This window comes from Archocentrus centrarchus, chromosome 6 (genome assembly GCF_007364275.1).
Source record: "Archocentrus centrarchus isolate MPI-CPG fArcCen1 chromosome 6, fArcCen1, whole genome shotgun sequence".
NCBI classification, from domain to species: Eukaryota; Metazoa; Chordata; class Actinopteri; order Cichliformes; family Cichlidae; genus Archocentrus; species Archocentrus centrarchus.
The window spans coordinates 864,349-880,755 of NC_044351.1; the positions used below are offsets into that span (position 1 = coordinate 864,349).

Genomic DNA, 16,407 nt, shown 5'->3' on the forward strand with positions numbered 1-16,407 from the left:
GTTGCAGTGATGCAAAAACAAAGGATTACATGTATAGAAGCAAACTTGTGTCATCAGGATCTGAATTTTAAATGCACTGAATTTCTAGCACTGAATTTTTTTAATGCCGGAAAAAAAAGTATCTGAATTTTTTTGCCTCTGAAATTAAGTCTCTGAAATTTCACTGTCTCATTTTCATATTATTTTTCGATGGTTCAAATTTCAGGATAAGAAATTCACCATTTAAAAAATCGATGCAGATATTTTCGAGTACTCAAATTCGATAGGCCAAATTCAGCGTCTAAAATTCGCCATCAAAAACTGCGCAAGAAACATCCGCCACCCCCAGGGAAGAGCAATCGATGCCGTGTGAAGTCGAACCAATTTTCAGCCAATCACGCAACGCTTCTTCAGTCATGTGGTACATGGCTGGCGTCCAGCTGGGAGACAGATGAACAATGGTGGCAGCACTATCACTTTGTAAGCAAATTATTCTCTTACTTCAGTATCAGTGTCAGTGCAGTAACTGACACACACAATGTAAAAGACTACACATGTGTGTTACTGCTAATGATTTTTATTAAAAATTATAATAATAAACACTTATAACCGTTCTACTGCTCACTGGAGGTAGTGCTAACAGTAACTAGTGTTCTAAAGGCTTGTTATTCTGAAATTACGTACAGAAATAGATCCGCGCGTTACAAATGTCTAAAACTTTTAGATTACAGTTTTCCAAACTGTTTGTAGACGGTTTTGTACATGACATCTGCTTACGTTCTCTAACCTGTAGGGGGCGGTCGGCAGTAGTCATCAGACCTGAATCAAATGGCTGAATGACCTCCTCAGTATGCAGTCAAGTTCTCCAGAGTCCTGCTAATGACTTCTATATTTGACTCAGGTGTGTTGAAGCAGAGACACATCTAAAACCTGCAGGACACCGGGCCACGAGGCCTGGATTTGAGAACCACTGCTCTAGGATGTCATAGAGATTCAAGAGTAGAAAAAACCGTGTGAACCTGAGTCTTTGGCTCACAGGGATGACCTGTACAAGCACTGGCCTTTTTGTAATGTGTGGCTAAAATGCAACTGTCCACTGCTTTGCGCTTGTTGACAGACCGTTAACAAAGCAGATATTAGTCAAGAAGCCCCCCCCCGCACTGAGTTCTGCTTCTGCTTCCAAGATAAACTGGACTGATCCAGGCGTGTCAGAGCAGAGGAGTGGGGGAAGAGGTTTTAACTGTCAGACAGAAACAGGAAGCAGCAGCAGAGCTCAAGACTGCAGAGGTGGTTTCATTTTCTCGAAGCATTAGAACTCTGCACACACCTGCATAAAGACGGTCGGACTTCATCTCACAGGTAAACTGGATTTCTGCTTTTTCTCACCTTTGCTCACAGCTGGTCTTTTCTCATCCAGTGACTCTGTGAAGAACTGAGTTTGGTTTCAGGAAAGTTTCACTTCCTGCTCTGTAGTGATTTTTTGTGTATGTCAGGATGTGAGTGTTTTTTCTTCTTTACTGTGAGTTTAAACTGAGTTCTCAGTGAGGCTTTGAGGGAAATCTTCTCTTTGAGTGACAGCAGCAGCAGCATCGTGACTCTTGTGGGGGATGATGGGAGACAGCATCACAGAGACTTTTGTTGTAGCTCCTAAAACGTCCTGGGTTAGTTCGAGGGAAAAGATCACAGTTCAGGAAAAGCAAAACATATTTGTACATTGTAAATAATTTCTTGTCATCTGGGGAATTCTCTTATGAGGATTTTTGCTCCCGCAGCAGTTTGGGCTTTCTACACCTCAAAGCAAGGAGTTTACTGTCTAAAATGGACCAACGTAGGGTGTGAGTTGATTGTGCTAGACCTGAAATTGTGGTTATCACAGGTTACGCAGTTCCAACAATTACCCAGATCTGTACTTGTCTTGCTATTCTCTCTACTGACAAAAGAGAAAGACTAAGGGTGGTGGTGTTGCTATCTTTGTTAAGGACCGCTTTCATTGCTCTATAGTCCTGCAAAGATCTATTGCAAAGCAGCTCGACTTATTGATTTTAGGAGTGCAAATGTCATAAAATTTATCGTTAAAAGTAGCAGGCTGTTACTGTCCCCCCTCAGCCCCTGCCTGTGCTCTTCAGTCTCTAAGTAGCCTCATAGCCCCCTTTTTAAGATCGGAATTTCTTTTATTGGGTGACTAAAACTGGGATATGCTAAATCCACCTGACAGTGACTGATCAATTTGACTCTTTAAACCTGTTTCAACTCATATCCAAACCAACCCATTACAATACAGCAAATGCTGGTAAAGCCTCTTTAATCAATGTAATTTACACAAATTATCCTCTTAAGTATCAATCAGGCATTTTTTGTAGTGGTATTAGCGATCACTGCTTCACTGCCTGTATTCGCAATCATCGGTGTACTAGATTCTGCTGGGACAGAATTGAACTCATCCCTACAGTGAATGAGGCATGGTCTTTGTTCAAGCATTACTTTGAATCAGTGATTGACCGACATGCTCCTCAAAAACGTCTCCAAGTAAAAGCCCAAAGTAGCCTCTGGCTTTCTCGCGAGCTGGTAATGCTATTGCAGCAAAAGAATACTGCATGGCACAAAGCTCGTCAATCCGGCCGTAAGTGTGATTGTCTCGCTAACCGCCAAGTTCACAATAAGGCAACGCAAACAGTCCATCAATCTAAGTCAAACTACTTCAAAAACCAATTTACTCAAAGTGCTTCCAATCCTCAGCTGTTCTGGAAAATTGCTAAACAACTGGAGAACAAGCCCTCAGTTTCACCAAAGCCTCTCTCAGTGGACAATACCATTGTAATAGGTAAGGAGCGCTTGGCCAGCTTGTTTAACGAGTGTTTTACCAAAGTTTGCTCTGCTCCCGTTTCCTCATCCGCTTGTTTAAATGCTAATTTTCAACTTCCAAATTCAATTTCAAAATTTTCTTTTCAGCCCCTAAAAGTAGCTGAGGTCAAGAAAGAATTATTATCCTTAAATCCCAGAAATTCAGCAGACCCTGACGGTCTTGCCCCATTATTTTTTAAATATGGTGCCCCGGTTATTGCAGGCCCATTGACAGGCATTTTTATTGTCTCCCTTTTATCTGCAGATATCCCCGTGGAGTGGAAAGCTTCTATTGTCCACCCTCTATTTAAGGGTGGCGACCAATCTGATTTAAATTGCTATAGACTGATATCCATCGCTTCCGTGCACTTCCAAGCTTTTTGAAAAACTAATAAACAAGCAACTAACTGATTATTTGGAAGAGCATAAAATCCTCTCCAATGATCAGTCTGGCTTCCGCACAGGTCACGGCTGTATCACTGCCATTCTAGAAGTCCTTAACGATATAACTTCATCTTTAGATCACAAGGAACACTGTGGTGCTATTTTTATCGACTTAGCTAAAGCTTTTAATTCTGTTGACCACGCACTCTTACTACAAAGACTAAACTGCATTGGAATTTCTGGCCGATCACTTGACTGGTTCTCCAATTATTTATCTAACAGGTCCCAAAAAGTAAAAATTAACTGTCATGTCTCTCAGTCGCGTCTGGTTCTTACTGGGGTACCCTGGGGCTCAGTACTAGGCCCAGCTTTCTTCTCAATCTTTATTCTTGTAGTTGATGGAGCATTGGTCCACCTTTATGCAGACGGCACTGTTCTTTGTGCTTCCGGGCCTTCGCCTGACGAGGTCATCAGTTCTCTTCCCCAAGCCTATCACAAATTACATTTGGCTTTTGGTGAGCTAAATCTGATATTAAATATTAAGAAAACAAAATTTATGTGGTTTGGATACGAGGATGGGGCTTGTTTTCCTAAAAAGGACTTCATCACTGCAACAGGGACTCCATAAAACTAGTGGCAGTTTACAAATATCTTGGAATCTGGCTTGACCCTACTTTATCCTTCTCTTATTAAGAATTTACAATCCAAGGTTAAAGTGAGACTTGGTTTTCTCTATATCGAAATCGCGTTTCTTTCACCGTGGCCACCAAACGTGCCATTATTATGGTGACATAATCAAATAAAGGAAGAATGTTTTCACCATTGTCACTAATACTGCCTAGTTAATTGGTCTTCCCTGTGCACTCGTCGTAATATTCATTGGTTCACTCTTGTTTACAAAACCATTCTAGGGCTCTCACCCTCATACCTGTGCCAGTTACTGCACCCAAATGCAATCACAAAATAAAATACACGTTCATCACAGTACCTGTTGTTGCAGACCAAAAGAACCAAGTCTCGCTATGGCCTGATGTCTTTGGTGTTTGCAGCTCCAAATGATTGGAATCTGTTACAGAAAACACTGAAAATGACCACATTAGTCTCTGTCCCCATCTTTAAGAGATGCTTAAAAAATGCTCTCAGAGATACCTGTAGGTGTATCACTTAATGCGTCAAATTATTTTTACAATCACATTTGCCTTATATTTCTCTGTAACCTTGTGTATGTTTTCTATTTAACACTGTAATATGTTTTTTTTTTATTTTTTGGTGTGCATGTTTTCTTATATGTATTGGAACTTTCCTTTTCTCCCCTGAAAGGCTTCGCCTTTCCCACAGATGTAAATAAGAACATGTTCTTAATCTGTCTGCCTGGTTAAATAAAGGTTTCAATTAAATTCATAAATAGCGCGTACACTGGAGTAAGTGAGAAACAGTAACGCATCCTTCACGGGGTTCATTAAGGATTTGAAACAATACTTCCTGTCACTTAAGAAACTGAAATCCAGCAAATGTGTGAGAAGGATTCACGATAACATATTACTGTTATTACTGCTCTGATTCGCTCCTCTGTCTTCTGGCCAGTTCTTCAGAGGTCATCATCACCACCATGGCAGCCAGGAAACTTTGAAAAAGTGACAGCGGTCATAATTTAACCCAAACCTTGACCTTTGTCTCAAATCAACGACTTTTATTCAGAAAGTGTAAAAGGTCCATGTGGGAATCAAACGGAGGTCTCTGAGCACCACCGGCTGCCTCAGAGGCAGACATGCTTCACCAATACTGGGACATGTGCTTTATTTCAGTGCTCATCAGGACAGGAGACTGAATAACCCTAATCGCCTGGAAAATCTGATAAAAGCTGCTCGGTCTCACAGCTTCATCGGGGGCTCGACCTCTGACACGATCGACCTTTGGCTCCTCCCACCTGAGCACTGAAAGGACGCCGTGCTAATTCACATTATGGAGACAGTAAACCAAGAAAAAACAATAAATTGAGGGCTTGGAGCCAAAGGGGCGTAAGTGACATTTCGCCAACTTTACAGGAGAGCCAAAACAAAAAAAATGACCAGTTTGCTCTTAATTTGTATACTGATTTTAGTTTTTTAAGCATGTTTCTTTTTACAAATTGATGACACAATGCTTAATGAGCAATACTGTCTGTCATAAATGCACTTAAGCCCTTTTGGCACCAACTTCTTCTGTGCATTCAGATTTAATCCTTTTGGTTTTTGTTGAATAACTTTATTTTTATTAATATTTAACTTCTGTAATTTTGACAGTAGATAGAGCACATCAAGAGCTTTCATTTGATATATATATATATATATATATATATATATATATATATATATATATATATATATTGACCAAAATGTCACTTACACCCCTACGGCTCCAAGCCCTCGAAATACACTTATGCCCATCTTTAGAGATAATTGCATGAAAATACTCCAAACACAGATGTGAGGCCCAGCAGGGCTGCAGCTCACCTGTCAGTGAAAGCAGCTGTTAGCTTCACTTCTGTTAGCTCTGAAGCTGACGGCCTCCTTACAAACATCTCAGAAACTGATGCGTCAGGCTCCTATACAAGGAAATACCTTATGAAAGAGATTTAAGTCAGACTCAGATTTTGGCTCATTAAAAATGAATCATTTTATTTTCTGCTTTGATTGCAGATTATTCTGTTCTAAACTGCATGCTCTCTGTGTCTGTAGCTGTCATGGACATTGTAGAGCCCATCCTGTCCATCGCCTCACAGATCTACACTCTGGTTGAGAATGTGAAGGCCAACAAGAAGCGCTGCCGGCGTGTTTCTGGCCGAGTCAAAGCTTTGGAGGAGCTGGTGAAGTCCATCAAGCAGCCTTCCCCAGAGGTAGAAAAAGCCCTCAGGGAACTGTCTCTCACTCTGCAATCGGCGCAGGAGCTCATCAGGAAATACGCCTTGGCCAATTTGGTGGAGCGCATCCTGAACTCCAGCAACCACGGAGAGGAGTTCAGCAGTGTGAACGAACGGCTCAATGACGCCTTCCAGGTCCTGTCTGGAGCTCTGCAGGTGGAGCAGGGCAACATGCTGCACGAAGTGTTTAAGCAGACAGTCAGAGAGAAAGAAGACGAGCTGGACGGGAGGGAGGACGACGCAGAGCTGAAGAGATGTGAGGGGAAACTGATTACTGAGTGTTTGTGGTGGAGACATCTTAGATATGATCCTCGTCTACTGCAGGACAGGGCAGGAGTGGACCAGGAGATCAGGAGGTAGAAATGTAGTTTACTTAGTTTAAAGCTAGCAAGTGTCCGGGTCATCCAGTAAGTTAAAGGGGAAGGATTAGGCATTTCCTTTTTTCTGTTATCTCTTCTTTCCTGCCACTGAAAATCATTAAAACTCCCAAATTACCACAGCAGTCATGCCCATGATGAGTGGATGGAAACTTCTGACCTCAGCTGTGCTCTCTGATCTATATATGATGTCACTGTTGAAACCTTGCAGTTATTAGAGGCAGCCAATGAGAAGCAAGTTGGCTTAAAAGAGAGGGCAGCCGTAAAGGGCGTGGAGCTAAAACAGCCCAGAATAGGGTTAAGTTTAATTCAGCATCATTTAAATAGCACCAGAACACTGCAACAGTCAACATACCACATGATACTGTAAGGTAGAGATTCTCCCCTACAAGCGTTTGGTGACTGTAGTAGTGCACACTTTGAAATCACATCAGATCTCAATGGGAATAAAAATCCTGCTGATATCTGCACACATATGGACTGGGTCATGTGTTAGGAAAGAAAGGAGCCATATTGTTTGATGGAAATGAAAATCATGAACCTACAGAGGCTGAGCTCAAAGGCACTCAAAGAGGGAAAAAATGATGCTGCAGGCTGGAACATTTAGCATGAGGCCGGGCATTGTCCTGCTCCAGGAGGAACCAGGACCCACTGCAGCAGCGTAGGGTCTGACAGGTCCAAGGACTTCATCCTGATGCCTGATGGCAGTCAGGGTGCCGTAGCCTAGCCTGTAGAGGTCTGTGTGTCCCTCCATGGATACGCCTCCCCAGACCATCACTGACCCCCCACCAAACCGGTCATACTGTATGATGTTACAGGCAGCATCGTGTTCTCCACGGCTTCTGCAGACCCTTTCAGCTCTGTCACGTGTGCTCAGGGTGAACCTGCTCTCACAGGGCTCCAGTGGTGGACCTGCCAGTTCTGGTATTCTGTGGTAAATGCCAATCAGGCTCCACGGTGCCGGGCTATAACGTAGTGAAGGCTTCTGCAATCATGACGGAGGCTCCGATGTCTTTTCCTGAACGGTTAATGATCAGATTTTATTGAACAACCAAGGCAACCGCTGTCAAAAGGAACCATCGATCGTATCCTAGCAACACCAAACAATAGATGACAAGATAGCGACAGACACAAAACCCGATCCTGTTGGGAACTCTTCAAAATAAAACTCTTCCTTTTTCCAAAATAAATCGTACTTGATACTTCAATACATTTCACTTTACCCTGTGTAATTATGTACAATCATGTTAAATTCAGTGAATATTAATAATCAAGTAAATTATACTTAACAACATACAACTGTAAATAAATCACAACACGGGCAGTGCCCACAGCGCCCACTAGAGCAGGCCCTCAGACCCCCCCTCATGAAGTCTGATTGTTTGGTCAGAGACATCCACACCAGTGGCTGCTGGAGGTCATTCTGTCCCTCTGCAGTGCTCATCCTGTTCCTCTTTGCACAGAGGAGCAGATCCCGGTCCTGCTGATGGGTTAAGGACCTTCTCCTGTCCAGCTCTCCTGGAGTCTCCTCCATGCTCTGAGACTGTGCTGGGAGACACAGCAAACCTCCACCTATAAAACCATTCCTGTTTGGGGTTGTCTCATTGTTGCCCCTCTACTGCACCTGTTATTAATTTCATGTACACACCCCCCTCTGACACTCACTGACCATCAGTATCACAGAGGTTTCACTCACTGATGCTGAACTCTGGTTAAAAAGAGTTCCTTTCATTTTTTTGAGCAGTTTATATTTAAGCTGCCTAAAGTAACTGTTCTTATGAGAATATCACTTTAACATTGCAGCTGTTGACAAGTTTATTTTCTATATTGGTAGCTTGATCTATAATGGTGCAAAATAATAGGAAACTAAAGATTTTACATTAAATTCTGGCTGTAACAGGCAGCCAGTGAAGGAGACATATGAGGTAAAGCTGGATTATTTTGAATGGACTAGTTCTTATATAGCGCTTTTCTACTCAGTCTGAGCACTCAAAGCACTTATACAACACGTTTTACATTTACCCATGCACTCCCATTCATACAAGCACGTGTTTACTAAGCTAAGTGCTTTTTAATTAACTAACATTCACACACATTCATACTCCGACAGGACGGTCGGAGAGCAACTTGGGGTTAAGTATCTTGCCCAAGGATACATTGGCATGTAGCCTGGAGTAGCCAGGAATCGAACCGCTGACCTTCCGATCAGTAGGTGACCTGCTCTACCTACTGAGCTACAGCCACCCCACTGTGTAAAGATAATTTAGTAGAGTCTGGGAATACAAATAATGAGAATCATCGGTCCAGATCCCTGGATACTTATTTGTGTGAGAGTTAAAAATGAAGCACTGCAGTGTATAAAATCTAAAACCTTAACATCTGCATGCCTTTAAGACTACAAAGTAATAAGGTCCACACACTCACCAGAGTTTATTCAGTTCCCCTCAGGATGAAAAAAATGACTAAATTCTGGCATCTAGAACTCAGATCAGAGTCCGGCGTTCTCTCTGTTTGTTCCTCAGTGCTCCTGGACTACATGAAGGATCAGCAAGAGAAAACCAATGCCATGCTGAGACAGTTTGAACATGTTAAAGTCAATGTGGAAAAAGTCCTGGACTTGTGTGAGTACAGCATATTTGTAGAGGGTCGAAGTGGACAGTGCTGTGAAAAGTGCTCCTGATTTCTTTATTTTGTTGCATATTTTGCATAAATTTGCACATTTGTCATCATCAAAGCAATTTTAATATCAAAGTTAACCCAAGTAAATACAAAATGCAGTTTTTAAATGATGATTTCATTTATTGAGGGAGAAAAAAATGACACAAGGCCTACCTGCCCCCTAAACCTGATACCTGGCTGTTCCACCCTCAGCAGCAGTCAGGTGTTGGTGATACCTGTCAGTGAGTGTTTCTCATCACTGTGGAGGAACTCTGGCCCACTTCTTTGCAGGATTGTTTGAATTCAGCCTCATTGGAGGGTTTTCCAGCATGAACGGCCTGTTTAAGGTCAAAGCACCTCAGTCTGATTTAAGTCCACACTTTGACTCGGCCGCTCCAAAACCTTCATTTAGTTTGAGCCATTCAGAGGTGGACCTGCTGCTGTGTGTCTGATCATCGTCCTGCTGCATAACCCGAGTGAGCTTCAGGGCTCCAACTGATGGGCGGACGTTCTCCTCCGGGATGTTCTGGTAGCAGAGTTCATGGTTCCATCAGTGACAGCAAAGCAGCCCCAGACCATCACACTCCCACCACCATGTCTGACTGTTGGTGTTCTTTATGAAACCCTGTGTTAGTTTCTGGCAGTGAGGCTGAACTCAGCTTTCCAAACAATGTGTTTAATCAGAGTTAATTCATGACTGGGGGGGTTACTTTCTCACACAGGGCAGGTAGGTTTGGAGAGCTTTGTTCCCTTAATGAATGAAATGAAACTGCACTTTGTGTTTACTCAGGTTATCTGTGTCTGATATTAACATTTGTTTTATGATGTGTAAGTGTGACAAAAATGCACTGTGGCTGTTTTTGGAAAGACGTTGTTTGTAATGTGTGTATTGTTACAGTGAATAAGCCCAGCATCACCAGTGTGGGCATCCGAATGATTAGACCAGAGGAGCTGAAGTATGAACATCCAAAAAAGCCCTTCATGAAAACAGCGACCTCAGAGGTGTACAAAGGAGAATATCATGGATTCACAGTGGCCATCAAGAGATACATCGACCCTAACAACACCAGCCCGGGGTCGGTGCCAGCGTTCAGCTCCATACTGCGATACTTCACATTAGATAAGCAGTTCTTTATTGTCAGAAGCTGCCACTGTACCAGTGATGCTAAACTTAAATTTGAGCTCAAATGTGAGGATGCTGTTGTGTATTAACATGCGTATGTACTCGACCTGCTATATTCATTATCAACCTAAAGATTATTTTCCATATGCAGAAAGGTGCAGTCTATTTTCAACAAGGAAGTTGACACCATGAAGCGCTTTGAGTCGCCCAACATCCTGCGAATGTTTGGTATCTGTATCCAGGGTGAGAGCGGTGAGTGGAACGTAGCAGGTCAGGAACCTGGTAACCCAGAGGTGGTAATAAACTACTTACATTGTCCCATGCTGCAGTGCATATCAGGCAACCAGCTGGTCTCCAATGTTTCTGGTCTTCAGGGAAGGTCTTGACTTAGCCCCAGCTGATGTTCAGTGCCATGAAGTCTTGTACAAATGTTCCCATCCAAATATTTCAGGGGCATCCACTTAGTCATTTGGTGTCTGTAGGTACTCAGGCCATTGCTGTCTGTGAGAGTCGATGGTTCACCACATGATGGATGTGGCGGGCAGCTGGAGTCTTCTGCAGGCGACAGTGGTACGAAGTTTGCGCTTCTTTGAGAATCTGAGAATTCAGCACCTCTGCTGAAAGATTCCTGCTGATACTCGCTGACGCCTTCTGGCCTTCACCAGCATAGATGGCTGAAAGGAACATAATGGAGGCAGGCTGGTGGAACTTGGTCTTCAGAAACTAGCAACACTCCAAAGCAACAAGTAAAAGGCAAAAGCAGGGAATCTGAGCGGGAAGCAACAACTATCTGACAAAGACACAGACTGTATACGGCAGCAGGGATAATATGGGATGGGTGAGCTCAAGCAAGGTAATGTGCTTGTTTGACAAAGTATATGATGAAGACTGAATAGTTTTTGTTGGCCCATTATCTGTTAACACACACACACACACACAAGGAACTGCAGCGTGATAAAAAGTTGAGAGCCTCATCCAGCATAGGAGACATTAATAGGCAGATGATGAAGGTGCATCAGAGAACAAAGGAGAGAAGTAAGAACAGGGAAAGCCACATGAGGAGCTACAGCCATGTGAAAAGACTGTCATGGTTCCTGGAGGTTGGACCCAGGATTTTTGAGTTTGTGGGATATTTAGGGTTTCTTCAGCTTTGCACCTTTTTATTGTTGTGCCTTAGTACCTGGCTTAGCTTTTGTTGATTATAGCTAAGTTTGTTCCCTTTTGTTTTCCTTTCCTTTTCCTTCAGTCTTGTCTCTGTCAAGTTCAGTTCAGTTCAATTCAGTTTTATTTGCAGAGCACCAAATCACAACTGTCGCCTCAAGGCGCTTTGTATTGTAAGTAAAGACCCAACAATAATACAGAGAAAACCCAACAGTCAAACGACCCCCAATGAGCAGCACTTGGTGACAGTGAGAAGGAAAAACTCCCTTTAACAGGAAGAAACCTCCAGCAGAACCAGGCTCAGGGAGGGGGGGTCATCTGCTGAGGGGGGAGAGAAACAGGACAAAAGACATACAAATACAGAGTGGGGTATAAACAGAGTGCATGATGGGAACCCCCCAGCAGCCTAGGCCTATTTCAGCATAACTAAGGGAGGGGTCAGGGTCACCTGATCCAGTTCACATGTGTGAGTCCTTCAACCGTTACTTCCTGTTTTACTTTGGTGGTCTTTTGTCTCTTGATTTTGTATCTAGTTTAACTTCCCTTGTCTCGTCCTCTGTGATTCATTCCAGCTCCCCTCGTGTATATATGGGTTCAGTCTTCCCTTGTGCTTTGTTACGTGCTCCTTGATGGCTGTGTCCTTCCTCATAGTGGGTTTTCCTAGAAGTCTTAGTTTGGAAATATTTGGTTCCGATCTGCTTGAGTTTGTATTTAGTAAGTGTTCAACAAGATGTAGAGCAACAACAAGTTGCTCTACATCTTGTCTTCCTAGTCCTGCATTTTGGATCTACACTCTGTCTGTCACACAGCCCCACCTTGACAAGGACAAATTTTCCTGGGACTCTATACAGTCCTGGGAAAACTTTCCGGAAAGTACCTGTAAAAATGAAACAGGAAGTAAAATGAAGCAATACTAAAAATCACAGAGGAAGTGAAAACTAGCTATTACAGCAGAAGTCACAGATAAACACACAGGCAGTTATGAACTTGTAGTAACGTGTCCTGTAACTGCCTGCAGGACCCAGCTCTCAGTTCTTCATCATCATGGAGTATTGCGAAAAAGGAAGTCTTCGCCAGGTTCTGGACTCTGACTGCAGGCTGTCCTGGATCAGGAAAGCTCGTATGTGTTTGGATGCAGCGCAGGGACTCTATCGGTCAGTTTGCCTGCTTCACTGGCAAATTATACAAATGCAAAGATTTAAAAAAAAAAACATTCAGAAAACAAGTTACAAAAAAGCAAAGTGAACTGCAGCTGGATGACCAAGTTGAATTTCAACATCAACCACTGTATGTTTGACAACAGGGCGCTTTGTGAATGTGTGGTTTATGTACTAATGTTTTTAACTGTTGTATCTCAGACTGCACAATACGGAAGAAAAATATAAGGTTCACGGGTGCATCAACAGCAGCAAGTTCCTGGTGGCTGAAGGCTACACCGTCAAGGTATGGATACAGTGCATGCTGGGAATCCTTCCAGCCCAGACTGAACAGCTGACGTTGTTCTTCTTCTTTTCAGCTGGGGGGTTTTGAGTTGGCACAAACAGATACGTCGCTGAAAAAGGTGAAAAAAACAAAGGACAACGCAGTCAGGTCCCTGTGCTACTTCTCCCCTGAGAGTCTCAAAGACATCAACCATCCCTACAGCAAGGAGTGTGAGATTTACAGGTAAACACCAACCTGGGCTCTGTGGCCGCTCACACTAACACACAAGTTGGGTTTTTTGTTTTTTGCACATTTGTCATCATCAAAGCAATTTTAATATCAGACAAAGTTAACCCAAGTAAATACAGAATACCATTTTTAAATGATGATTTCATTCATTAAGAGAACTAAGCTATCCAAACCTGCCTGTGAGGAAGTCATCACCCCTAAACCTGATACCTGGCTGTTCCACCCTCAGCAGCAGTCAGGTGTTGGTGATACCTGTCAGTGAGTGTTTCTCATCACTGTGGAGGAACTCTGGCCCACTCTTCTTTGCAGGATTGTTTGAATTCAGCCTCATTGGAGGGTTTTCCAGCATGAACGGCCTGTTTAAGGTCAAAGCACCTCAGTCTGATTTAAGTCCACACTTTGACTCGGCCCCTCCAAAACCTTCATTTAGTTTGAGCCATTCAGAGGTGGACCTGCTGCTGTGTGTCTGATCATCGTCCTGCTGCATAACCCGAGTGAGCTGAAATTCATGCTCTGAAGCTTGAAGCTCTCTGGGGGCAGGCAGTGTCACAGATTGTGGGGATATGGGATTGCCACTGGTTGCAGAATCTTATCTTGATATCTCTCTGCATTGAGATTGCCTCCAATGATGACACGCCTGATTGTCCTTCCACATCCCCATTGAGTTCCTGATTAAGGCAGTTTCTAAGGCCTCTAGTCTCCGTTTCCATGGAGGGTACTGCTCCTTGTGGCTGTTGGTCATCTCATAGCCGAGCATTTCAAGGATCACTGCTGCTGTGGTCCAGATCAGCTGGTTGGTTTCAGTGATGGTCAAAGTAGGGATTGGCTGTTGTGCTGCATTCACATCTTCTGGTGGACCTTCAGAGGGTCCTTCGTGTAGTCTTGGTAATCGTCCATGGAGGGTGCAGGCTTCCAGCCTGGCCATAACCTCATCAGTCTCTAGTTGCTTCTTGCAGATGTTGGAACACTGAGCTACCATTTGTTTCAATGTTAGTCTGGGTTTCAAAGAATCCATGTCTTCTTCATGAAGTTCGTTTCACTGGAGTTACATGTGTAGTAGCATTTCAACAGTTCCCAATTCTCATCCCGTATCCACTTGCATGTTATCTTTATTCCAGTAGCCTGCTTATCTCCAACCCGTGGACCTGACAGGAGCAGGACAGCATTTTGGTTTCCATGGTAGCTCCAAGTATTTCTGCAGGTTTCTGCAGATAGCTGAAAAGCATGACTATGGAAACTCTATCCTGCAAAATAAAAAGGCAATGACGGGGAGTTATAGAAACTGAAAAGAAATTTAAGACTGCCACTTAAGGAATAAAATCCTTCCTGTTTGAATTGTCTTTCAGCTTTGGAATCGTCCTGTGGGAAGTTGCAACCCGTCAGAAACCTTTTGAAGGTTTGTATCTGATTTAGAGACGGGCACTGAGCACATGATACAAAGCAGAACAAAACTCAGATCACAGAGCAAACTTTAAAGTGGACATCAGTGATTCTGGTGATTTTTAAAGCTGAACAGGCAGTAAAACAAAAACAGCATACTGATTAGTTTGTCTTCACTAGGATAATTCTGCTATCTTCTTAGCTATTGCACCATAAACAGTGCAGTTAATGCTCCTGGGAAACTCTTTAACTCTGCAGGTACTCAGACATTAACTGAAGTCTTGGACAAAATAAATCAATGGGTCACAGAAATCAGAACAGTTAGCTTTATGGGAGACATTAACGTGCATATCAAATATTATGCTAATTCATCAGTTAGCTGTGAGAAAAAGACCACCATCACAGCCAAAAATACAACTAAACTAAGCTTTGGAGTCCTCTCCATCTACTGCTGCGCCTGAGGTGTCCTCACATGTCTTCTAGGTTTCTCAGATGTAGACTTTCGTAAGAAAGTGTGCGAAGAGAAGTATCAAGAGCCTCTTCCTGATGACTGTCATGCAGAACTGGGACAGCTGATCAATGAGTGCAGGGACTTCGACAGCTTCCAGAGACCCTCAGGAGGAGGTAAGTTACAATCACTACAGTTACCTTTCTGTGAGGTTTCAGCTCATAACTACATCTTAACATTGTTTTCTTTTCTGCAGTGCTGGTGGATAGATTGCGCAGTGTGGTGGCACAATTAGAGGACCAATGAAACTCATCCTCGGGAGAGGAAACACAACTCTGCATAAAACTGGCTTTTAATTGAAACACAGTCCCAGTCCTGAAAAAACAAACTCAGAATTGCACAGTTTAATTTGTGTGACAAATTAAAAAAGTGAAAACAAGGCAAAATGTTTGATTCTTTGTGTTTTGATAACAGCTTCACATCCACTTCATTCTCACTTAGCTTCATGAGTTTATCAGTTGGAGGGTTTCCATCCCCTTGAAGGAGTTCCCATACTGAACACTTACTGCTGCTAAACTTCAGACTACATATGTACAGTATCATAGGTTGCATTTACACAGTCTATATATAACTGTTTCATTCGGGTTTAGATTAGGTGGTCGTGGTCAGCAGAGGCAGATCTGTAGGCTCAAGATTAAAACTTAAAATACAAAGGCAGAAATGTGCAAAAGCATTGTTTTCATCAGATTTATAATGCCTGTGAATAAAAGCTGGCTTTGACCACCATGAGGCCACCCACTGGTTTCTGGACTTTGCATTTTGGTTAATAACGTGTTGCTGTTAGAATTTCACGCTTCTTGGATGGGCTGCGGCACACAGAAAGCCTTATTATTTATCAAACAATTCAATAAAAAGCTTCAAAAGGCACCGACACTGCAAAAACATCCAGTCAGTTTGGTAAGGTCTCTGACCTGAACAGTAGCTACAATGTAGCCACACCCCTGATTTAGGGTTAGGGGGGCTAACCCTATTTCACAATATCACAGAAACTGTGATATTGTGAAATAGTGTTTAATAGTAATCCGGGACAGGCACGAAAAGGCATCAGTAATTCATGTAAACCAAATTATTTGTCAGATAATTCATTAAAAAAAAAATCTCCAAGGCACAGCAGCACAGAAACAGCACAAAGGTCCTCTCCAGCTGTTAAAGTCTCAATAGAACACGCACATCCAAATTAAAGGGTGCAGGAAAAAACCGAAGAATCAATGGAAAACTAAATTCCGCACACCACAACGCTCCTTGAAAAATATTTAATCTAAACAGACCTTACAAAGAAGTGACGTTTCGGGCCAACATGCCCTTCTTCAGGTTTGATGTTGGCCTTTCGGGCATGTTGGCCCGAAACGTCACTTCTTTGTAAGGTCTGTTTAGATTAAATATTTTTCAAGGAGCGTTGTGGTGTGCGGAATTTTGTTTTCCATTA

The 16,407-nt window shown here is 42.8% G+C and overlaps 1 protein-coding gene across 1 annotated transcript; it reads left to right on the forward strand.

Moving 5' to 3' along the window:
- The first annotated feature begins 1,200 nt into the window (after window positions 1-1,200).
- Window positions 1,201-15,352, forward strand: LOC115781884 (mixed lineage kinase domain-like protein). Its single transcript, XM_030731798.1, has 11 exons — window positions 1,201-1,338; window positions 5,922-6,359; window positions 9,003-9,101; window positions 10,037-10,214; window positions 10,413-10,513; window positions 12,441-12,576; window positions 12,781-12,865; window positions 12,939-13,087; window positions 14,440-14,489; window positions 14,957-15,097; window positions 15,178-15,352. The coding sequence occupies exons 2-11, from the start codon at window positions 5,927-5,929 to the stop codon at window positions 15,225-15,227; spliced, it is 1,422 nt and encodes a 473-aa protein (XP_030587658.1). The 5' UTR covers window positions 1,201-1,338; window positions 5,922-5,926; the 3' UTR covers window positions 15,228-15,352.
- Window positions 15,353-16,407: the final 1,055 nt, after the last annotated feature.

What these genes read in the sequence shown, in the direction of transcription:
- LOC115781884 (XM_030731798.1), top strand. Translation starts at nt 5,927, where the DNA reads ATGGACATTGTAGAGCCCATCCTGTCCATCGCCTCACAGATCTACACT. An exon ending in GGAAAAAGTCCTGGACTTGT is followed by an intron (nt 9,102 to 10,036) that starts GTGAGTACAGCA and finishes GTATTGTTACAG; the next exon opens with TGAATAAGCCCAGCATCACC. An exon ending in GCAGCGCAGGGACTCTATCG is followed by an intron (nt 12,577 to 12,780) that starts GTCAGTTTGCCT and finishes GTTGTATCTCAG; the next exon opens with ACTGCACAATACGGAAGAAA.